Raw genomic sequence first — 25,188 nt, forward strand, 5'->3', positions numbered from 1 at the left:
GCTGGCAAGGTTATTTATGGAATCCTGGCATTTTGGAAATATCAGAGGACGATGCTTTCCCCTGCTCTGTGCAGGGCGTGCTAGTTTGTTACACTGAGACTAATTAGCTGGGCTTTAAAATAGGAATCGAAGACACTGCAGCAGCCTCTTGCTCAAAAATATCTGGGTGCTGCCCCATTTTTACAGTGTTGCTGGTGTGCCTGGGGGATGTGGCAGCAGTTACCTCAGTTTCAGAGATGGGAAACTGAGGCACGGAGTCTCTGCGTGCTGGTGGCTGGAGGCTCACGGAGAACACGGCACAGCAGCAGGGCTGACTGGAAGGGGATATGGTACAAGGTGCCTTTTGTGCCAGGCCCTGGTGTAATTACATGGTGAACCAAGAGGCATGGTCTGAACTCCTGCCACCAAGCTCAGAGAGCTCCTGCCCGCTGGCAAGCCCGGAGGGAACCAGGGGTGTCCGAAGGGGATGTCACCTCTCCAGGCTGCCTGCCGCCAGTCACCAGAGCATCACCTCCTGACACCCAGCTCCCCGTGATCCTGTTGCTCACAGGTCTGAGGGCCCAGGCGAGTCGGACATGGTGCTGGTGGCCCATGTGCCACTAGGCTGGCTGGGTGCAGGGGCTGCTGCTGGCCCCACGTGCCCCCTCCTTGCACGTAGCTCTGCAGGCCTCGTCTTTCGGCTGCTATCTGGCTGCATTTTCTTCCAACACGCTCCTTTTTCAGATCAAATTCCCCAAGTGCTGGGGGTGGATCCTTTTAATTTTCATTTGTTTCGAAGCTGTACACGGCTTACAAGCATGACAGAAATGCGCCTGGAGTGCAGGAAATGGCCTACTTAGCTGCAGGAGCAGAGCAGGCTTTCCCGTCACGCGAACTCCCAGGACTCCGTCCTCCCGGGGGACCTGGGCAGCTGCCTGCTTCCCTCACGGGCACATGTTTCTGGAGCTTCTCTTCAGGAGATGTTTGGTCCCACCATAAAGCCTGTCCAGGCAGGATGGCACCAGGGAGCAGAGGTTTGGAGGGTACTTCCAAGTTGTGATGCCAAACTGTTGTGCGAAGTCGGGGCAGGCCCCTGTCAGCTTTAAGGTAGCTTAGAGAAGGGGAGGGACTGCGTTAGGGCTATTTGAGGAAGCAGAGCTCACAGGGCCAGGCCTCTAACAGCTTTGAGACTGGACACTTTCAGCCTAGTCTGAAAAGGGACGGATCTCTCTCAGATCTCACCATCTGTATGAGCTAACGGCTGGGGAGGAGGAGGACTCACACCAGGCTCTTAGGGAGGGAAAGGCTGTGCACAGAAGTGGTTCACCCTGCCAGCAGCACCCTGCTCTGCCTTAATACCACCTGGAGAATGCACAGGGACTGTTCTTGCTATGTCTGTGATGTCTGGCACTAGATGTAAGCATGTCTAACCCTTTGCCTTAGCAGGGCAGATAGGAACACGAGGTGTCCTGGGTTGAGACGAGTCTTCCCCAAAGGAGCTGAATTTGCCCAGTGGGTCCCAAGAAGACTGAGGACCTTTGTATTAATGCCAACTTCCTTGCCAGAAAGCTCATAGCAAGGTCTCAGCTGAGGAATCAGCTAGGATCTGCTAGGATCAGCGGCTGCTGCAGAAGGAGGAAGAGGCAGGGTTGTGTGCCCACGAGAAGGCAGCGCCTGGGGCTGGGCAGACAGCTGGTAACAGGGCTGCCGGGGCAGAGGCGAGTGAACATTAAGCTGTCCAGCTTTTAATCTTATTCAACAGCTCTACCTGGTGTACTGAATTCTCCAGGGATCCAACCTTCCCTCAGACTGTTCCCATTTTATTTACTGTGGTTTTGTCTGGTTCAAAGAACACGGTAGCAGCAGAAAATGGAGTCTCTCCATAATGTCTTTGTGGCCTGGCGAAGGTGGAGCCCGCAAGCACCTGGGAGAAAGACAGCAGCGAACACCTGCCCCTGCATTTGCTTTACTTCCAGAGTTTCTGCTAGCCAGAGAAACCTTGATGCCCCTGCAAAATGATGTCCAAACCTTGCTCCATAAACACAAGCAGCTTGTCTCTGAATGTATTCCACTAGAAACCACAGCTACAGTTCAGAGATTTGTTCTTGGGCACTGATCCTTCCTCCCACCATTCTCATTTATGTTACTGATGCTAATACCATAAATCAGACTTTACGTTTTAATGACAAATATTAGTGCTTTTAGAGGCTGGGAGTCCCCTGTGTGTCCCTCTGCACAGATACCCACGGTGGCATCCACTCATGGGCTGCTTAGGGGCCTTGGCCATCTTGGCTAGGGATCGTGGGATTCAATTCGGTGGATGCTCTCAGATGTCAGGGAGTCGAAAAGGCAACAGAGCAGCTCTTCAGCCTGGGGAGAAAAGAAGGAAGGGGTTGAGGGAAGGCTGTGATTTCTGTGCATCACAAAGAAACTTCTTTTCAGAAGTAGGTTTTTCATGACTGCTGCAAGCAGGCAGCACAGCAAGGATGTTCACCAGGTTGAATTAATCCCAGCACAGGGGTGGCTACGAGTGTCCCACAGCAGGGAAATGTCTGCTATAGTTGTGACCACTGTTTGGTCATTCTCAAGACTCACATTTTCAAGGAACTGAATAAAACCAATAACGTGCAAAGTGCTGAGTGTGAAACCTAACTTCCTCCCCCTGCTGCTTTGCCTCTCCTTCCCAAATCTCGCTCCTGGGCAGCTCTTTGGCACGGCTTCTGCAGAGCTGGGGAGGCCAGCTTAGCACCAAGGGCTTTGGGACCAGTCTGTAATTCTGACTGTGCAAATGAACACCATGTTCCCCTAAAGCATTATACTTTACATACTATACAAATGCTGTGCTGACAGTCCACCCCACATAGCCTTCAGGGCCCTCCTCCTGCCAGGACTCTGCCTCTCCTCGTAAGTTTTTAGGTCTCTTTTATAGGACTCCAGCCCATCTGCCTGCTGCTGAGGGGCTAAGGATCATGCCAAGAGTGTCTAGGATGTGTTTTCCCTGTGTTGCTTTGCTCCAGTCCCAGGTTTCAGCAGTCTCTGCAGGGAGGGAGATGCCTGAGCAGCCATCGTGGCTGTTGGCAACAGGTTCAGGGCTCCAGGCAGAGTGATTACCGCTGCCTGCCAGCGGAGGCTTGACTGCACACCCCTGGGCTCTTCCTGAGGAACCTTCATGCAGAGACTGTGCTGTCTCCCTGCTCTGACACGCTAATGGTGGCAGGTCAGTGACATACTGCTCCATCACTGAGGGACAGCCACCCCAGCCTCACAACCACGTCCCAGCCATGGTGCAGAGCTGCATGCGAGGAGAAACTGTTCAGCCACAGGACATGCCAGCCCTGAGGTGGAGCACAGTGCTCCCTGGCAGCGCTCTCATCGCTGGGGAGGTCCCAGCCTGGGTAGGGACCATGTGCGGGGACATCTGTGACCACCTCGTATGGGTTCAGTGGAAGTTCAAGAGTCCCTAATGGTGGCACCAACAAAATATGGCTCTGTCACTTGCAGAGGTGAGCTGGTCTGCGGGTGCCCAAGCTAAGCCTGCACGGGGAGCAGGTGTCTGCAGGGTCACTGAGTGAGCATAAGGAACTTCCAAAGCATGAATTCATCTGCTCCTAAGGCAGATGTTTCAAAAAGGGCAGGTGAAAAGTGCTATAGAAACACTTGCTTCTCTTTGTGACTGCAGAAGGAGGCCAGACAACTAGCCCAGATGCAGATGTTGGCACTGAAATAGTCCACATTAGGAAAGCTGATTTCTCATCTTATTGCCTAGTCCCAAATCACAGAGGGAGCAAATGTGCAATTCCTTTTCACTTCCACGGCTCAGCTCCACCAGTAAATGCTGCAGCTCTGCTCAAACCACAAGGATTTGAAATCCATGTTCATTTAACCCTCCTGAACTTTGCCTGATATCATGTTGTTGCTCATTAGCTTTGACCTGGAAAACCTGGCTGGCATTTCATAAACTCATTAGCAAGAGATCAGAGGATCGAACATTGCTTCTAGGGACACCCTTTGAGGTACGGTCATTCCCTGGCGAGCTTGCTCCTCAGATCTCACTCTGCGATTTCTAGACCTACCCTGAACTTTGGAGCAAAAGGCCCATTTGAAAATCAACATTACGTGCTGCTGTGCTTCTTCTAACGCACAATGAGGAGAGTTGCACCCACTGCTGGCCCAGGACTAGACTCATGAACTGCTGTGAGTAGCCCATGCTTCCACAGTGCTGGAGGGATTTCATTCAGTGGCCCAGGCTGACAGAAGCAGGGAGAAGGGCTGAGCATATTTGCTTTTTTCTCTTATCTATTACAGAAAGTACTATAAGCCTCTTTCTGATAGGCTGATTCCACACAGCCACGAAGCAGAAGGGATTTTATGTCAGCCAGAGATATGTAATGTCCTTTTCAAAGCAAATCAGAAGACAGCCTGGACTTGCTGCCCTGTCACATTACTTGGCAACAGCCTGGCACCCTGGCAGCAGTAAGCGCTGTGCTGTGACAGCCTTGCAGCTATGGCAGGGCTGTGCAGACAGACCTTCCCAGGCACTGCAGCACGTACAAGCCCAGCTACACCCCGGGAGAACTGTATTGCACCCTGGGGAAAGCTGCTGAAAACAGCAGCTGTACAACTTCTGGGAAGTTTGGGGTAGTTATGCCTGTGTTAAAAGCAGGAACACAGACTTCAAAGAGGGCTCTGTGTCTTTTAAGGCTCAATCCTCAGAGCACTGGTACTGAAGGCAGCAGCTCTGATATGTTATATGAGGTTACAAACACACCTCACTCTCCTGCTGGGTTTTTTTGGGAAGCAAAAGGGATCCAGAGGAGAGGCTTGTCCACTTGCGACCATTTCTCAGTCTCCTCAGTTCTTTACACCTCCTAGCCCTAACTCTTCAGGCACTGCCTCTTCTGTCCAAATCTCTTGCTTTTTTTGTACTGAACTTTGATGAATACAGCCAAAGTTTTAAGGGTATTTATGCAGTTTATTCCCATTATCTGCCTACGTGTCTGGAGCTTAGTGTTTCCTTTCATGGAATGAACTACTGAGAAAATATTCAGCCAGCCCATCCCTGGAATGGCTAAGGGCTTAATTTCTCCTCTTCCATTTGGATTTGGGCTTCTGAAACATAACTTCCCAAACATAGGACATGTGCCAGCTTGGCAGTAGAGCTGAATGAACACTTCCTGTCACTGATTTTTGACAAGTATCACAGATATCTTACTAACTGTTGATTGCTCATAAAAAGTAACTGACATCTACAGAAAATATTGAATCTTTATCAAAATCTCCAAATATTTTGATTCATAAGAGTGCCACAGCTGTAATCTGGAAGACAGTTTGACAGAGTTTTGGTCCTACCTTCCACCATGTGCTAGGCTCTTGTATAAGCCAAGGCTTGGGGCTGTCATGAGGCACCACCTCTGTCTCATACAAGTTAAAATTTTCTTCTAAAATTCAAGCACTTTTGACAAGCTTTATTCATCACAGGGGCACAAAGCACACATATCTGTACCATAAACTTCTCTACTTGCCTGATTCTCATTTTGGGGATAAAGGAGATGCTGCACAGTGTCCAGGACTGACTGCTTCTGCCAACAGGCACTGGGGGTAAAGAAAAATAGAAGCAAGTGTTACTTTGCCATCTAAACCATCAGGGACTGCAGATGACCTAGCTTTGAGGAGGACTATGCTCTGTGCAAGCAGCTCTGGCCATGTGCATCTGTTACTGAACTTCTTTACACAGACAAATCCTGGGTTTTACAAAGCTTTGTATAAATGGATTTGGATTCTTAAAATATAAGCCTTCAAACAAACACTAATGACCTGTTGCATAATGGGGTCTCTGGGGCAGTGGGAAATACACATAACTGTTGATAGTTCTGTGCAAGGGTCTTTTCTCAACAAAGATAATCTGTGTGTTTTCCCCCAAACCAAGGACTTTCTGAGCTGCCTTCAGCAGCAGGGTCTGCTTTACCAGTCCTTGTTTTGCTCTGGTCCACCTCAAGCTACACATGAGCTGACCACAAGACACATTAAAGAGAAATTAAAAGGCAAGATACAAATTTCAAAATTGCCTTTTAAACTGACTCCATGCACACTCAGAGTCCTAGGCTTGAAAACTCTTCAGAGGCTTTGAAAACCACTCCCTGCTCCCTGCCTCCATCTCCAGGTATTGTGCTTGGCAACAGTTTTCCCTTCAGTGGTTTTCAACAGCTCCAAGATTTTACATCTCATGTATTCTTTTTTTTTTTTTTTTTTTTTTTTATTTCTACACCTCCTTTCCCTCCAAAGCTCCCAGAGATGAGCTTCCTATAGGGATAACATCACTCCCCGCTAACAGCAATTAACACTTGGTAAGAACATTTCATCAGAGAGAATAACATCCAGCTAAGTCCCTTAACACTTGACTTTTGTTCTGATTGCACTACATTGTCTAAAGCTGGGAAGGTATAAGGCCTACATTCCGATTTTCTTCTGATGCAGCGAGGTTTTCAGCGTGCTTTAGTCAGTACAATGTTAACTAAGTGAGTTTCTAAAGACAGTGCTCAATATAGTTAGGTCCTAATAATCTTACGGGCATCTGAAAGTATTTTTTAAAAGCTCAAATAACCATAGAGGAGCAATCACTACTAAATCAGTATCACCTATTAAGGCAGCTAAATCTGGTTTGTCCTGCATAAAAAGCAGAGCATGCCTTTCTTCCAGGAGTTGCTTTGAATCTACTTATAAATTCTTCCCTCTGCCACCCCGCAGCTAGGAAATCTGGCTGTAAAAACAAGTTATGACAGGGAAAATTCAAATGCTTTATACAGGAGATGCAGGCAGCCGGATGCTGACAGAACAAGAAAGGTAAGTCTCACATCATTTTTCCTTGTCTGCGGATAGGATTGTGTCACTTCCTTCTCTGGATTCCACCCCCCTGGTCCCCACTGCTCTTAGGCTGTGCTTCAGCTTCCCCTCACCTCTTCCAAACACTTACTTCACTCTGCCCTATGAGTTACCCTTGGCACCCTCCCAGATTCTCCCAGATTCCTACTTTGGCTCCACTCTTGGCAGTCAATCAAACTCACAGGCTGCTTTTGTGCCCCCACCTGCATAAATTTGGTCCCTTTCTCTGTTCTTCCTGCCCTTTGGTGCAGAAATAATGCCTTTATAGATGTCCAGAGAACAGACAGAGTGGGCGCTGCTGCTGCTGAACAATAATCACTACACAGTTATGAGGGTCTGTGTCTGTCTTCAAGGCAACTGCTCTGCACAGCACATCCTCCAGTGACTGAATGTCTCTCCTTGATGTGCCACTGCTAGAGCTGGCTTAGGAAAGCTTTAATAGGCTCTGAACTACGAGCAGTTATACTACCAAAGCCCGCATTGTTCCTCTCAACACCTGATTCCTCCTTCTTATCATAGCCCATCTCTGACATCATATCCCAGGCTTCCATACAGATGGCAACGTTTCCCCCCATAGCACAAAGCCTAAGTAATGTGGCTCAGCTGTGAATCAATTCCCAGGGCTGTAAAATAATCTCTTATACCATGGTGCTTCAGCAATGCAGCTGAAATGCAGGCCAGAACCTGTGCAGTATTGGAATCTTGGGCCATGGCAGTAAGGGTGAAATAAATACACAGTGATTTACTCCGTACAAGAAAGGTCACGTGGCTCCTGCTGATAGAGTCATGTGTAATTAACCTCTGATGTTATTTTGAAATGTTTATAAACCAGGCAATGAAGATGTCTTAGCATGAAGTGTCCTTATGAGACACTAGTTAAGTCAGGCTGGGTTTTCAAAGATACTTGCAAAGTTGATTTTGAACAACATGATGGCTTATGATACACTAAGGGTATGAGTTTACTGCTGGCTAAAGCTGATCTACCTGAGGACCACTGCCTCCCCTCCTCCCCATCCTTGGGCACACCTCGCTGCCTCTCCCTTCCACAAACGTCATCGATCATGAAGGCAAATTATTTTTTTTTTGTAGAGCTGGTTTTAAATAGCTACATGATCATTAGTTCTGGCACTGGGGTAAGAGGCAGAGTGGAACCTGCCATTCTGGGAGTGCCTCCTAACAGCCACAATTTATGCACACGTATTTTGCAGTTCAGCAAGGAAGTTTTTCCTCTGTACAGACAGCCATACTGGCACAGACCAGCATGTGGGGTGAAAGATACAGCTGAGATGGGCACCTGTTCCTCCTCACTTCCCTCCCAGCCCCTCAGCTCACTGTGAATGGCAGTGAGAAGCCACTGCGAGGTTTGCTCTGGGGGTGCTGCCTTGAGACTGGCAATTTAAAAATATATCAAGTTAAACCTACAGAATAGGGAAGCATTGGGTTGGCAGCTGATCTTGTTATGCAGCACCCATGACTCTGACAAGCAAAAGCCTGGGGAAAATAAAGACGTGGGGGACCTTGTATTGGCTGCCAGCTCTACTGACAGCCTCTCTCCCAGAACTACTTTCAGCAGTGATCTCTGGGGTTCCCAACAGCTCAATTTTTTCCTGTAAACCAAGAAAAGAGTGGGAGAAAACTCACTAGAGAGGTCTTGAGTATCTTGCTCTTTGCTTCCCCTTAGTGCTGTACCTTGCAGGGTGAAAGGTTTAGGATGTGGCTCCCAAGCGTGTGATTTTAAATGAATGGGAGCAACGTCTAAATTTTGTCATTAGCTTAAAAACATTTTTGAAAAGTTACCAGCGAAATCTGTTCCAATTATTCTTCCCAGGTGTGGCCTTGTGACCAAGCACCATAACATTTCATCAAAGTATGAGAATTCCAAGGTGACTACAAACTCAGATGTTCAGATTTGATCCCCTTGATGCTTGTAAACTCCAGAGTCCTTGAATTCCTTACTCCTGTCCCATTGACAGTGTTATCTGGAAGTCCTCCAGATGGTACAGACAAAGTCACAACAGTCCTATCAGTGTGGCTGCTGGACCACTATACCAAATGTGTCAGAAAAAAGACTCTCTTGGCTTCCTTTCCCAGAAGAAACCATGTGCGTGAACGACACATTGCACTGCCAAATACCAGCCCTGTGCAAGGAAACTTGCCCTCTGGGGAACAGTGGGTTAATTGGCCTGATAATCATTCTATTTCACTAATCAGTCCCCACAGAGGGGTTCTGTTTGTTTTACCACGCATATACCTCCTCTACCCAGCATTTCTGGTGATTTATTTAAGAGGCTGATTTTTGATTTTGCTCTCTGGCATTTAAGTATTTTTTTTTTCATAGAAAACATGGAATCTGCCAAGATATTTCTCCTAGGAATTTTATTGATTCAGCAGGTCTAATCCCAATGTGAGCCCTTATTTCAGAGAATTCCTTGTATTCATGGAACCACTCCCCCAAGCCTCACAGACAGTCCAAGTCCTTAACAAACAGCACAACTCAGTATTTAAGGTCCTGAGTACAGGACACATGACTTTGAAACTGGGGAACACTCTGAGGTACTGACCCACTAACAACGACATAACTTAGGAAGAATGGGTGGCCTTTGGGTGGCACCTGACCTCATGGGAGTCATTTGGAAGTGAATTACAGAGAAGAAAGTCAGCTGCCCTCCTTCAGATCACACGCTCTCTAGCAGGGGGTTGAGACAGTGCCGGTAAAGCAATATTGTCCTCACTTACCTGTCCAGCAGGGAGTCAAAGCAAATGACCGCATTGTCTCGCTGTGCTGCGAGCACCAGACAGAAACCATCCATTAAGAGGGAACACTACAAGAGAGGGAAGAACAGAGCTTTGGTGTTGCTATCCACTTAAATGTCCGTAAGCCTCACTGATGAACTGCTGACAGCACAGATAACTGCTTGTGTGCTGTGTGAGGGGATGAAAGCCACAAAGCAACAGACTCTTTCAAACTGAAAGAGTATCATGTCTGAACTGCTAGTTATCCCGCTCCTACGGCATACTATTATTCGTGTTCCTTTCTCTCAGAGTGAAAATAAGCAGGTTACCTAGGTGTGTCATTCAGTCACCAAGTCTGTTGGAAGCAGGAATACAGAGATAACTAAATGTTGAGATATCGCAGCAGAAATACTTATTATTTGAAGGAGCCCATCTCCCTTCTGGCAGGGGAAAGCAAATGCTGTAATGTTCACCTTTGGCTCAGTAGTGCCAGACCCTTCTGGAAACACGCCAGCTCTGCCCAGAGTAATTCATCTCCAACAGGAGGAAGTGTTTCCATCACCAGGAGAGCAGTGCTGCTGCCATGGCTCTCCTTCTCACACGCTGATTCGCTTTGTCCTTCCTAGAGAGCTGTGCACATTCCCGCGTGCAGAGGGATGGCATCCTCAGGGGAACCGCAGGAGAAGAAAGTAGTGCTTAGACTAATTGGATGGTAGATGTAATTGCTATTCTGTACAGATGTACTTCAAAGGCATGCTGTCAGTTTAAAAAATCACAACCTGAAAAGATCTTACCTGCGCTTATTACAGATAACACCTAAGACTCTTACAATTGAAAGGCTGGAAGCACAAATGTTTGAATTTTTTCAGAAGGACTGCTGTGTGTCTCTGACAGCCCTTTGTTGATTGCTACTTCCAGTATAAGTAGCTTCCCCCCTTATTTACTCTGTGTTCCTGACAGTACTTTCTTGCACATTCTACCTTAGCATTTTACACTAGTAAGGTTCCTGAAATGGTGGGCTTCCACACCAAGTGCAAAGAGAAAAACAATCTGGGCCAGATACTCTGCTGATGAAAAGCAATGTGTCTGCTCACCCTAGAAGCACATCTCATGCTTGTGCCTTGTGAGCACTTGCTCAAACCCCACACTGGACTGCGGATTGAGCTGTCAGCACCAACTAAATGAGAAGCAAAATGAAACCTCTCCCTAGACTCCAGGGCACAGCTCAAAAAGTGGAAGGGTTATTTAGCATTGTAGAAAAGGATTAACAGGGTGCAATTAGAGAAAGGGAAAGAGAAACCGTATTTATATGGAAAAACAAGGGAGGATACAGCAGCAAAACATACAGAATAGCAGCAACTGTGCGCCAATAGGTGAATGGAATAAAATGTTTAATGGGGATGTGCCATTCACGTCAAAGGATACGTTCACACGTAGTGATGTCCAGGCTGGGTGTCAGTGAGCTAGTGGAGATACAGGAACACAAGGTAGGAACTGGCTAGCAAGACACAATGCCCACATTACTTACTAGTGGTATTAGAACTCAGATGCAGTGCTGTGCTAATACTGCTAAAAGCAAGTTTGCTCAGAGCTAGCCTGGATATCTTAGCACAGCATGGCATTAGAAAGCTCTTCTTTTGTGCAGAGGAAGAAAAGCACAACTCCAGCTGTTTCATACCTTTGCTGAAACACTGCACTTTGCCCTGCTTAGTGTCTCAGAGATGCAGTGAGCTTGTGGTGCGTCCAGGACAGTGAGGCGTACTCCAGTCACTGTGAAATCTTTGCCAATAAGCTGATCAAGCAGTTCGACATAAGGCGGGTGCTCTGAACCCCGAAGGATTATCCCAGGCAATATGAAGCAAGTGGTTTGGCAGAGGTTACCAAGCAATGGCTGATCTGATGGGAAAAGATCACAACACAACAGATGCTTGTTTTACATCTACCCCCCCCCCAACCGTTAGCCCTCTAATTCTTCCCTGTCACAAAGAAATAACTGGAAGACCAGAAGCACTCAGGCATTGTTATATCGTTTAGGATGCTCACAGATGCAATTGCTCATCCTGAACTGTCAAGCTGCTGTATGCCTGCATGTACGTATCTGGAGATCACAAGACAGCAGTAGTGACCCCATTTCAGGAGTCAGACAAGGACAACTGCTGGTTTGCTACAGGAGATACTATTCCATTAAATTTCTTCCAAGCAAAGAAATCTGTTAATCCAGCTGCTTTTATAATCCAAAATGTAATATATAAGACTTAATGTATTTCATATTTTCCTCATGATAAATCTGTCTGTCCATTAGGCAGCAGCTTTGTGATAATTATTTGCTGAGAGGTTTCTTTGTGTGCAAGAGCTACCTCTAGTGTTCAAGACGAGACCATAAAGTGAATGATGTGTCTGGCTTGCTGGAGGCGCTTACTATATTGTGCCTGACAGTTCAGAGATCACGTGTACTTGCTTTTCCAGGACAGTAACTCTTTGAAATACATTTTCTGAGACACAAACACATCAGGGCTGTACAATGGTTTCCTTTTTACTCTGCTTAGACATCTTCAAAGCAAAAAGATCCTCACACAACAGGAAATCAGGGGCACATATTTTGAGATTTGCTCCCAGCACTGCACTGTATGAAGCTTGCAGAATACCTACAGTCTCTCCACAACAAGCTATTTTATTTTATTTTCTGCAGTTTCTTCTAGAAATCAAGAAGTGCTTCAGCACAATAGATCTGTGCTACAGGGCCTGGTCCTTTCCCGTTGTCCAGTAAGTTGATGGGGGAAATACCCTGCCTGACAGCAATAGCAACATAGGATAGTTGGACTGGGAACACCTGCAAGTCTCTTCTCACTGCAGCTTTGTGCTCTGAACATAGCTTGAGCTGACATACCCCACCAGAAACACAAGGATGTGCTCACATCTCCACAGCTACCCGGACGAGAAGGTCAGACAGCTACATGCAGAACAGCCAGGTCATCTCAAAAAAGATGCTGTTACATACACACGGCTGCTAAGCTCTTGTTTCAGGACTCATACAATGGCTTGGGAATGTCAGTAGTGTTGCAAGATAGGCCTCACCCCTCACCCCCAGGCACCAGCTAAGTCTTAAACATTCATGCAGTTGGTCTTGAGTGCATTAGTGTGCAATGTAAGAAAAAGAGCTTGCCTGAGGATTTGTGATTTTTTAACAGTCATGAAGCATGTGTAGGGCACAGCCCAAAGCCAGCATAAGACAGTGGAAAGAAATAATCGATAATGACACATTGGGAAAAATTCTCCTTCAGAGATCCCCTACAAAAAAATGACTTGGTGCCTACCAAGCAGCTACGCTGTCACTGAGGCAAAGGCCTTGACTTACCACTGTCTCTTTGCACTCGTACGTGTGCTGTCTTGTGCACTTGCTGGTATGGGGTCAATGCCCTAAAGTCCTGTATCAGTAAGGTGGCATCAAGAGGTGACAGTCTAATTCTCCAGCATTTTTATCATGCTCCTCTGCCAGTCCACAAGAACCTTGTGGTTTTACTGCTGGGATTAACAACCGCAGCAATCAGGTGTAGTGCAGCAACATTTTCTCAGCTGCCCACCTTCCTGCTTGCCAGTCACATCAGAATTCAAAGTACAGGAATTAGAATGACCCGGTTCCAAACAAGTCTGTTCCCCAGTGAACACCACAGGGATGCTTTACCTGGTCACTGCTTGTTTGTAAAGGCTTGGGATCAACCCACAATACCCAACATGGAAACATCCCCATGTGTTAGTTACATCTCCTGACATAAACGGTGCCGCACCCCAGACTGTGTTGCATACATGCCTATCAAGTAAAATCAACAGAAAAGGCCCAGGGGAAGTGTAGGCATCTGAGGGAACGGAGATGGGAGGAGCATCTGAGGGACCTGCCAAAGCTTCAACTTCAAATCAAAGTCAGACCAGTGATAACTGGAAATCATTTTGAGCTGGCAGCTGTTCAGCAGCTAGTGGGAATTGAACGAGAACTCAGTCCAGTTCCTGAGTGTTAGATGGCCACACTGCCAAAAGCACTCCCTGCATAAACTGTTATTTATCTACTCAGAACAAAATGTCTCACAACTGCCCATCCCCACGGTGTCTTGGCCTCTCCTGTGTCAGGTATTTGAATGGACACGCAAACCACCATCACCAACCTGGTGTTGAAACATATTGTAAAAGTTCAGCAGAGTATGTGCACTGCTGCTTACCACTAGCTGTGTTGACAGTGTTTATTCTTTTGCTGGTGATAAGGTCAGCACTTCTGAACAGCCCTATATTTCAACCCATGAAAGCCTTGGCAGTGGAAAGGCCTGGCAGGTAAACAGTTAAACGGCTGGACTCCAGTGGAGTTGTTCTTTGCAGCTCAGAGTTGTCCCTCCCTTCTGAAAGGACATCAATACCAAATCTTGCTGCCACCAGATGGTTTGACTTGCTGTCCAATTAATCAATAACAGTCTCAATCTATAACAAGAGTTACACATTTCCTTACCAAGTCTGCATGGTTCCTCAGAGCCCAATAAATTGAGTTGCCCTCCTGTTTCACGTTTTATGATCTTGCGCTGCTTGCTGATTTCCAAACTGACTATGGGGTCACGTTTCAGGTTATAGATCTGTGGGAGGGAGAGGGAGGCAAGTTATGCGAACACCATTACCTGATCAGGAAGGATAACACTTCTTAAGTATTGATTCAAGCAAGCTGTGAAGCTTTTGTTGGTGTTGTGTAGTTCTGTAATTGCCAGCCTAGAAAACACCTGCTTGTCTAGAGATACAAGAACATTTTGCATGCATTCTTTTTTTATTATAGCTTAATTCAGTACGGCATCTTGTCATCCTTTTAAAGGTCCCGTATCCAAACATCTTTCTAAGGTCTCTGCTCCCAGCTTTTCAAGGCCAGAAACTCAAGGACTGTGAGTGTCTGTCATCTTTATCCAGTGCCACACTGGTGTGTAGTGACTCCCTTCTGTCTCTGAACTGGCACATCCATACGTCCCAGCACAGCACAGTCATGATGCTCTGGACTGAGCTGCAGAGGCAGAGCAGCCATGTTAGTGAAGCATAGTATAGATGTGGCCACCTGTTTCCAGTTCCAGAACTCATCTCCTTGGACTAGGAGAGGTGGGTCACCTCTGTGCCACGTGGACAAAGCATTGTTGGGCATAACCCAATCACTTCAAATTCTGGTTTTGAGAAGATGATCAGACCAGAAATGACACACAAAACTAGTTGTATAGAACATATTGTTTCATTTCAGCCACTGGCAAATTACAGTGGCTTGAATCAGAGTGCAGCAGCCACACAGTGTGAAGGGCCAGATGAGCAGGAGCAGGCCACACCAGTACTGGTAGGCTTCTTGGCACTACCTCCGGGGCAAGCCAAGAGGCAAGGGCCTGAGTCTTTAAGTCTCTACCTGCAGGAGGGGGGCATGCAGGCACCCAGCGGCTCTGTAAACTGCCTGTACTTTATAGCATGAGACAACCCCACCCGTTTCATTGCTGTGCCCTGCCACCTCTACTGGCAGGGCACAAGGGACAATACCTTGTCACACAAATAGGGCAGTGCTCCACGACATGAGCACGTGGATGGATACAGACTCTGTGGGAGACATTCAGCAACTAGCCAGTTACATTATCAGTGGTCCCACTTCATCCCCATTACAGAATCACAGAATTGTCTAGGTTGGAAAAGACCTTGAAGATCCTCCAGTCCAACCATGAACCCCACACTGACCATTCCCAACTCCCCCAGATCCCTCAGTGCTGGGTCAACCCAACTCTTCAACCCCTCCAGGGATCCCGGGGACTCCCCCCTGCCCTGGGCAGCCCATTCCAACGCCCAACAGCCCCTTCTGCACAGAAATCCTTCCTCAGAGCCAGCCTGACCCTGCCTGACCCTGCCCTGGGCAGCTTGAGGCCATTCCCTCTGGGCCTATCGCTTATCATTTGATTCAAGAGACTCATCCCCCCTCTCTGCACCCTCCTGGCAGGGAGTTGCAGAGGCCCAGGAGGTCTCCCCTCAGCCTCCTCCTCTCCAGACTGAACCCCCCCAGTTCCCCCAGCCGCTCCCCAGCAGACCTGTGCTCCAGACCCTGCGCCAGCTCCGTTGCCCTTCTCTGGCCACGCTCGAGTCATTCAATGGCCTTTTTGGGGTGAGGGGCCCAGAACTGAACCCACTCACCGAGGGGCGGCCTCACCAGTGCCAAGTCCAGGGGTAAGATCCCTTCCCTGTCCCTGCTGGCCACGCTATTGCTGACACAAGCCAGGATGCCACTGGCCTTCTTGGCCACCTGGGCACACTGCTGGCTCCTGTTCAGTCGGCTGTCAGTCACCCCCCCAGGTCCCTCTCTGACTGGCAGCTCTCCAGACACTCCTCCCCAAGCCTGTAGCGCTGCTGGGGGAATTCCTGAATGTTACATGAGAAAAGCTGGTAAAAAAACAGCCTCTGGGCCAGCTGTGTCTTAGTAATCACTGATGATGTTGCTATCCCTCCCCGTGACCTGCTTCCAAAGCAATGTTGACTTTATCTCGGAACCTTGCTTCTGAAGTATGAGCCCCGAGCCCTCCTGAATTTGCAGCACAGGTTACTGAACAAACATGTCTGAAAAAGCACTTTTCCACCGAGACTGTCTGGGTCAATGCAAAGTTAGCACATCGTGGTAGAAACATCCACAGGAGAAGGAAAACTTGGCAGCTGGTGAAACACAGCAAAAAAAAGCATTATCTAAAGCATAATAGGAAAGAAGTCATGGGATAGCAGGGCCAAAGCCATTGCTCTGACACAGCAGGATACATCTCAGGAAAGGGCAGAATCCTACCTCTTCCTCCTCTAATGTCTGACACTCGGCACAGCACAGCCCTTCTGGGAAAAACAGCTTCATATCCCGGACAGCTATTTGATAGGATTTGGAGCCTGAGAGATAAAAAACAATGAGAAGATCCTCTCAGGCCATGAATTAAACATTCTCTAGACTCACACTCATCTTTCTGAGAGATTGATGATGTGCAACTTACTGAAGTAATTGCTTTAAAGGCCAGCTGTTCTGTACAGTAATAGCAAACATTTAAAACCATTATATTTAGAATAGTTCCATTGCCTTCTTGGTATTTTGATTCTGTCCTATTATTGCTCAGCTGCTTCTTCATGTAAACAAGATGACTTCTATTTCCTAACAGTGTAGTCAAGGGAATCGTGTTAAGGAGCCTGTGAAACTCTTCAATACCAGCTCCCATCCCCCATTGTTGTTCCCTTGCTTCTGGAGCACATCAGGTTGGTTTTACTGAATGGGAAGGAGCTACTAGTTAGTAAAGCAAATGTGCTTAGCAACAATAATGCAAGTCCCACATACGCTGGGGGCTCTGATTTACAAAGAAATCAGAATTAATGAGAGACATCGCTGATAGCAGTGTATTCTTCTGCTCATCTGCAGTCAAGAAAGGAAATTGAGACTGGAATAGATACAGAGAAATAATGAGAGGATCAAAGAAGGAATGGAGAATTACCTGAAGAGTTAAAACTAAAAGACTTTGGCTTATTTGACCCAACATAACACAAAGCTGAGAAGGAATCTGATTTTTGATAAACACATCAGAATAGAAAAGGTCAGAGAAGAAAAAAGAACTACTTAAAATTAAAATACAGGTATTGGCACAAGAACAAATGGATACAAACTGTATATGACTATATTTAAGCTTGAAAATGTAAGATTTCTAGCTATCAGAGCAGTGAAGTTCTGTAACAACCATTCCATTTGGATGGATGCTTATGAAAGGGAATACATGATGGGGTTGTCTGTGAGACAATTAACTGAACTCAGTGACTTGAGAGGTCCCTCCAGGCTTAGCATCTGAATATTTCCCTATAAAGCAACAGTGTTATAAAGCACTACTCAGAATGTTTTGATATTTGTGGGTGGAAAATGTTAGAGAAGGAAAATCTATTTCTGTATAACTGGAGTTCAGATAGAGTGTCAATGTGCTGGCACAGATCCATGCTCCTGGGATACAAATACACAAACCACAAATATCCTCTGAAATATTACCACCTTTGCAGGCTACCCATTCAAAAAATCATGTCTTACTGCTCTTAGAGCACTCAACCCTGTTTGAGCATCATAATTCTAAGTATTGTATAGTCAGAGTCCTTAATGCAGTAGTTTACAATCCTAACATTGCATAAGTCACCAGTGTATAAATTGTGCTGGATCCTTTATGTCAAATCTTTTTTGTTTAAATCACTAACACCATTACAGAGAACACAAATGCTCCCAAAGCTACCAACCTTTTACTCTCACTTTGCTCAAGGTATAAGACTGTGTAAGATGAATGCGTAAAAGCTCTCTGGGTTCAAGCAAAAGCACTATACAATGACTTCATGAGACGCAGAAGAAATGAAAGGAGTGCAGGTTTACCTCTGCAGCTGAGCCTCAGAATATTTAAACTGCATTGCTTAGTTCAGTGGTATCACTGGAACTTGCTCATCTTACTCGAATCTCCCCAGTCACTTCAGGAGGAAACACACACCTCTAGTTTGCTCTACTTCAGCAAGGTGGCATTAACTAGAGATATTCCTCAGCTGGAGCAAAACTGAGAAAGCTTAGTATTCCCCTCTAGGAAAGGAAGATGGTCTTCCACAGTCTCCCAAATGATTACTCATGCAGTGCTTAAGCTCTTCCTGCTTAACCTGTAGGTAAATGCTTCATCATTATTGGAGGACAAGCCTTTGGATGTGCAAGGGGTATGAACACTCCTTTCCTTATGGACAGACACCCCCCTGGCATAGCAGCTGGATCAGATTCTTGAGTCAGAGTTAGTGAGTATATTAGATACAGCTGTACCCATTTTCCTTGACTGCGTGCAAGGATGGCTTTGGGAGCCAGTGATACAGCTGGCTCCAACATGATGCACAAGCTGATCTCAGAGGGCAGGTGGTAGCCAGCAGGTGGTTCAGCTCTGTGCTTAGCCCAGGCTTAGAAGGCAGCAGGAATCTGCAGGGAATCCCTAAGCAGGCATCTGGGGGTTTCTCTAACACAGTGAGGTCTTTGTGACTCCCAGAGAAATACAGGATGAGGCTCAGCCTTTCTTGCTAATATAGACTAACTGAGTTATGCTAGGGATGCTCTAACTGTAGCATGGTTATCTTAGGTTTTGGCTATATATTACCCATTCTTAGCCATGACTGATGAGTTCTCATTCTCAAGGCAACCTGGATACACAATCCATTAATCTTAAGAGCAAAAGCAGCAGGGGCTGATAGTGGAAAAATATTGGCTGAAGAGCCCTGACCATTTATTTTGTGTAGGTAGATCCTACACTTCAGTTACTCCCACAAATGAGATCCTGTGAGTAACCATGGTGAGAGATGTCTCTCAGTTTAGTCTTGGTCCTAAAGATATGATCATATCTGATAAAAATGGTTCTACATCAAGGGGTTCATTCTCTCCCCCAAGCTGTATGTGGTGGCCACTTCATTCCCTACCAGTTCTCCCCAGAAGACCACTTGATATGGATGAAAAGAGGGAGTGATTTGACATCACAAATAGGAAGAGCCAAATAATCCAGTGGATCTTGACAGAAAAGTTCTTCTGGAACCTAAAGGCATACAGTGCCTGCTAGCTCACCTGTGTTTACAGAAACTCTTGTTTTTGTTATTTTTATATACCTTTAACTACATATAGCACAAACAGTACCACACTGAGGAAAAATTTATTCATGGGCAGTGAACTAACAATGCTTAATTCCTTATGAAGTTTTGAATTACATCCTTCCCTCTCTGTGGCAATAGCCCAGGCCCCCTCCAGCAATGCTCTACAGGCTGCTCTCTCCAGCAATACTTCCCCTTTTCCCATGTGAGCTATCTCCCATCCCACCCACCCACCCAACAGTCACCCTGCAACATCCTAGTTCCCTCCCTGCTGGCAGATGAACTGTCACTGGTCCAACACACTGAACTGGTGTGCTGATGTGCCAGCTGGCAAGAGCCTCTAGGAATGGAAAATAGCTGAGTTTACCTGCTTTCCTCAGTGAGAGCAAATTTTGATCACCTCTCTCTAGCCAGTAATTAATGTTTGAGATGTTACAGGAACTCAGTGTTTTGGAGTCTTTTATCCCTCTGTGAAATCTGGTTGCAGTTGGCCAATGGGTTATGAAGTTATCAGGAGATTCAGAACAGATAGAAGACAGATGGGTTCTTGGGGATAATTACAAAATAACCAAGCTAAAAGTACAAAATGACCAAGCAGTGAAGAGATCAAAGGAACTCTGTTCTGATGGAAGACAGATCTAGGGCTGTTCTGGGAAGAAACCTTTTTTTAATATATCTTCTGGGAGAATATTTCATAGCTTGAGATACACTCATCTCAGCCACCAAGAAAACAATGAAAGCTTTCTAGGGAATAATGGTCTCTATTGCCTGCCAGGGCTGGATCTGTGTTGACAGTGCAGGAGGTAACAGGACATAATGTATTTTTTCCATTGGCATATCTGAGCCTTTGGACTTTTCTTTTACAAAAACCTACCATAAAATCCATTCTGGACTGTGCTGATGCCATACTGAGCCCTCCAGAGGAGTGGATCTAGTGCTTGGGCTAGTTTAGGATCCTCTGGCCCCAGTAAATCTATCAGCTTCTTCACAGCATTTGGCCTCTGAAGACACAGCACAAGTGCAGTGCCTGAGGTAAGGTAGGTACAATGAGCTTCTAAAACAGCAGGATCCTGAAAAGAAATAACAGAGGCAGAACAGGTTATGAACAGTGTTGGCAAGAGCTGGGTACATCCCAACTTTCCTTTGGTTAGACCCATCCCTGTTGTAAGCAAGCAGATATGCCATTACTCCTTGCTTTTGCTCCTCTTTGTAATGTATGTGCTAGTGGTTACTGCAGGCAAATCTTTTTGAGTACATACCATGGCCACCAAGCCAGTATCTGCTGTGACATCTACAAGGAAATTGGAGGTCTAGTTTCCCCACCCTGAGTCCACACAGAGCTAAAGAAAAAGTAAAGCACTGAACTTAAGCCATAGCAGCTTATGGTTTTAGTCCCCATGGTCATAGATCAGCCAATTGTAGTTTTTACACACACAAACAACTTTAACAGTAATTTCCTAAAATCTTTTAGTAAGAAAGAAAACAAATTCTTATTTCTAAAAGACAGAAAAGCCTTGTGCTGTGTCTTGTTCTGCATATCTCTACACGCTAGGTACCAGAGGTGGAGTACATTTTTGGGGATAAGGTCAAAACCAAATTGCTACTCTGCACTTTAGTTGTCTACTGCTGACCTTTTAATTTATGCAATGCCCTTTTCACTTTACCTTCAGTGTGACATATGGATAGGGTGGAAGCAACGGACATTAGCAATACTAACAGGGTCATAAGTGCTCTGGGATAAGGAGCCACATTTAATTCTTTGGTTGATATAAAATGATGGATTACAAATACCAGAACTTTTCTTTTTAGATTCACGAAAGGAAGGACCCACACCCCCACCCTGCTACTAAAGCCAAGCTTCTCCCAGAGGGTGGTATAATTTCATACACCAGTTAGGATCAGGACTGCAGAAGTAGCGAGCTTAAAACAAGGAGGCTCCGAACACAGTACTAGATGGGGGCTGAAAGAAAAGAGTTCACTCTCCCAGCTTTGTCACTGATGCACTGTTCTCCATGACACATTTCTCTACCTTTGCTTCTTTCCCAAGTGCGGTCAGTTCAGCCTGTGACCACTCCTGAGCAGATGTAGCTATGCAGGTCACAACACCATGGGATCTTTATTTTAACTAAGGATGAGTGGTAATGATAACTAACAAACACTGCACCAGTGAGAAGAGTCTGATTTGCAGGCTGGAGACAGACATAATGATTGAGGAGCACAGGGAAAGGTCACAAGTGCCTGGAGCAGAAGGCTACCAAGGGGCAGCAGAGCACTCACAGCATAGCTGACTGTTTTAATTAAGCAAAACCTTGGAAAGTCAGGCTTGTTGCAGATGTCTCCACTGAGTGTGAGGTCAGGGTGTCCATAGCAGCTTGCAGGCTGCCTCCCCCTACCCCCTTTATCTTAACAAAGCGGCAGGAGCACCCAGCTCTGCCTCCCTGCACTCCACAGTGTGGCGACACCCGTGCTGCAGAGAAGGAAGCTCCATGCCAGCGCTGTATGTTCTGTGCAGCTTACAAACAACAGCGGTTTCAGCTCGCTGGCTGAACCAAGCCATCGTTATTTACTTTTTTCCAATTTTTGAGGAAATGAAAACAAGAGGGAAAAACACTATTTGATTCAGGTGAATCACATCATTCAGCCCCCTAAAGGTTTTAATTCCTCCATTTTTTAATCTTCTAAAAGCACTAGAATATGGCTATTCTCTAGATAAAACGTTTCGAAAAGAAAATCCCATCATTTCATTTAAAAATATGGAGATAAAATACTTCAGGGCCTCTTTCTCTTTTCTATCATACGAAACCATTCACTGACTTTGACCCAAATCTTCTCTCACTCACATTCCTCCTAAACTGCATAAAAATAAGAAGTAGGCTATAAATTGAAAACCATTGGCTCAATCCTGATATTCTCTCCTGTATTCTAAAATGCAAAATGATCCATGAGAGCCCCTCTATTCTTAAATTGGTTAGTTATGTAAGGGATTTGATAAGAGTTTCTCGCACCCCAAGAAAATACAGGGCAAAGGAAACCCTGGGGATGTCAGTCACATCGCATGCCTGCACTTGTGAAACCTACAGGAAGGTTTCCGAGGCTCTCCCGTCATAAGAGAGCTCTGTTTAGATGAGGATGAAGAGTTTCAGCAGGTCATAGTATACTGCAAAATTCTGACATTCATTCAGTTCTGTATAATACAAAATAAACCCTTTTTGCATCAAAATTTGTGTTAGTTCAAAAAATATGTATATAATCCACTTTTCTAAGGGCCTTCTCTTTGGGAGATGAACACCAGTGATGATGACTCCATGAAAATTTTCAAAAGGACTGGATATAACATATATCAACGTTCACACATGTCAGAAACATCTGCAACAGAAAATGTTCATAGGCACAGTTTCTTTTAAACAGACCAAAATAAATGAAATTATTTTGTTCAAGAGCTTCTAAACCAGCGCTTTTAAATCTACATAACAAACCCCTTTTGTCCCTGAGAGGACGGTGTTTCTAATTGCGACCAACGGTGTCAGGGAGTCAAGGTGACTCCTTTCCTTCTGATAGATCCTCACATCCGCTCGAGACTCTGCCAGCCAAATGATGCCTTTATTTACATCCTGCCTCCGCACCGTCTTCAAACCGTGTCCTTGCTGATACCCGAGCAGCTGCAGCGAGATTGCACATGTGCGGCTGACTTGAATTCAGTGAGCAATTTTGTTGATGCACACAGAGAGGAAGTTCCAGCTGCGCACTGGCTCTGGAGGACTAACGGGATTAAAAAGCAGCAAAATTCTCCTTCTGCCTCTGCCGTTAGAATCACAAGATAGGACTGGGAGGGAATCCGTCAAGGTATTGAGTCCAGTGACCTGCTACTGCAGGCAATCATATCAGGTAATCCTCAACAGAATGATCAGGTCCCACTGTAAAATCAAGGTTTTTAGCTGTCATCCAAACCTGCAAATCTCTGCAGGACTGGATCTGCTGGATAAGTGCAGAAAGGAGATACAGCCTCCACAGGCAGAACTCCCTCTGGGAGCAGTCGCTTCTCAGTCTGAACACAATCAGGTCGCGCTAGGAGCTGAGAAGACAATGTCAACTCTATTTACCTGACCTTTATTTTTTAAAACTATTATTAAACCTCAGATAAAAAGTACTATCATCCTGTGATTAGGTAACCTCAGCAAACAGCAGACCAATTCATTATTTATTCTGTGCCAAAGGCCAAAAACTACTTTGAAGCTGAATGTTAGTTTTTAAGTTGAAAAAGCAATCATGTTTCTGAAATCATGTTGCTAAGGGTATTTGTCAACGTGCATGTAAATAATACATTTGAAAGATGAAGGAGATGCTAGGTAGTCTTGCTACCAGTGAATAAAACCCAAATCTGCTGTTAAGTACGATGTACACAAAACAAACTGGCATATTGCGGGCACAGGGGAGTTTTCTAGAGATTTTTGGAGACGGATTTTGGATCAGGGTCCAGGTGAGGAGGAGATAAAAAGCCCTGGACAGAATTTCTAGAAGGGTCACACACACTGGCTCCATGTTCTTCAACAGGAGATGCTAAATTTCAGCAATTTTCTCCCGTATTAAGAGCCTCGCTTTAAAAACAGCACTGTATTTCATTGTCCCCTAAACTGAAAAACAGATCAACAATGAACATCACTCCAGTTCAAATGCTTCATATGAAATTCAGCTGGGAAAAAATAGTTCTGCCCCCACCAGCTGCCATTGTAACACTTACAAGCTAGATTTTCAAAATAACCCAGTCTCTGAAGCATGCTGAGGCTTTTTTGAAAATCTACCTGCTTATGCTGGGAGCTCAGCCTTTTTCAGCCCTCACGAGTGAAAGATTTTCAGACGTGTTCTAAAAATGAGAAGGAGCCCCTGTACAGCAGAAAGCATTTCCTGCTGTCCATTCTCCCCTGCCAAAGGCAGTCTATTACCTCTGCTTTCTCACTTTCAAAATCTGTTCTTTTTCCCCCCCACAAACAAAAACTCAATAGTCTGTAATATTTAAATTCATTAGTCACCAGCTCTTCAAGGAAACTAAATCAATGCTCAACAGCTGCTCTAGTGTGTTAGAAAACTCCAAAAACAAGTAGGAAAATTTTCATGAAACAACTCCTCTTCAAATTTACCCCACATACATGTACATGACTTGCCAAGGTAGACATTTTGATTTTTAAAAATGTTTTGTGTTTCAGATGATCAACTGAGCGTTTTTGTATTTAGCTGTATGATTAAAAGCCCTATTGGAAAGCACTTCCCCATCAATTCTAATAGCCCCTATATCACTCTTACCAGTGGTCTGTAAATATTTAAAAATCAAATGCTTGTGCTCCATTGCTTTGCTATCATACAGAAGGTATTAATTGTTCCTGATTGATGGTTATGTTAGAGCACTGTCCTGGCATGTTCCTGTCTGCTTCTGGAAGACTCTGAAGAGTTTCTACAAGAGAGTGCTATAAACTCTCCCAACTTAACCCAAGAGCAATATTGACTATAAAGTCTTGTTTTCTATAAAAGTTAATTGGTTAAATGTTGGCATGAAAGCAATCAAATAACGAGGATTTTTTTTTCCCCCCCAAGGGAGAAAAAAAAAAAAAAAAAAAAAATCTAACCCCTTTAAATTGTTTCAGCTTCCTGGCTTTCACAATATCTTTATACTCATCTCAGGATATTTCAGGATGAGAAAAAATAATTTTTAATGCTATATAAGAAACATAAATCTATTTTTAGCTAACAAAACCCCATAATGCCCCATGATTTAAGAACCCTCTTTATTGTCTGTTAGACATTAGAAATTACAGTAACCCCATTTTCTCTCTTTGCAGGTCATTTTTACAGACTCTTGAACACAAGCTCCTGGAACAGAGATTCAGCTATGCATGTGATGTAAGGTAACAGGGCTCCAGGGGTATATATTCTCTGGCAGTTCAAGGAATGTTTCCCAGTACCCAG

General features: G+C 45.4%; 1 protein-coding gene across 1 annotated transcript in view; it reads right to left on the reverse strand.

Annotated features, from left to right (window-relative positions):
• Positions 1–2,144: 2,144 nt before the first annotated feature.
• Positions 2,145–25,188, reverse strand: part of DNAAF8 (dynein axonemal assembly factor 8) — a 94,470-nt gene continuing 71,426 nt past the window's right edge. The window contains exons 28-34 of the mRNA XM_074919564.1: positions 20,105–20,300; positions 16,406–16,500; positions 14,084–14,204; positions 11,270–11,487; positions 9,595–9,680; positions 5,502–5,571; positions 2,145–2,349 (exon numbers count right to left, since the gene is read on the reverse strand). Coding sequence (XP_074775665.1) covers positions 2,272–2,349; positions 5,502–5,571; positions 9,595–9,680; positions 11,270–11,487; positions 14,084–14,204; positions 16,406–16,500; positions 20,105–20,300 — 864 coding nt within the window. The 3' untranslated portion in view covers positions 2,145–2,271. The remainder of the gene's footprint in view (positions 2,350–5,501; positions 5,572–9,594; positions 9,681–11,269; positions 11,488–14,083; positions 14,205–16,405; positions 16,501–20,104; positions 20,301–25,188) is intronic.

This window comes from Athene noctua, chromosome 15 (genome assembly GCF_965140245.1).
Source record: "Athene noctua chromosome 15, bAthNoc1.hap1.1, whole genome shotgun sequence".
NCBI classification, from domain to species: domain Eukaryota; kingdom Metazoa; phylum Chordata; class Aves; order Strigiformes; family Strigidae; genus Athene; species Athene noctua.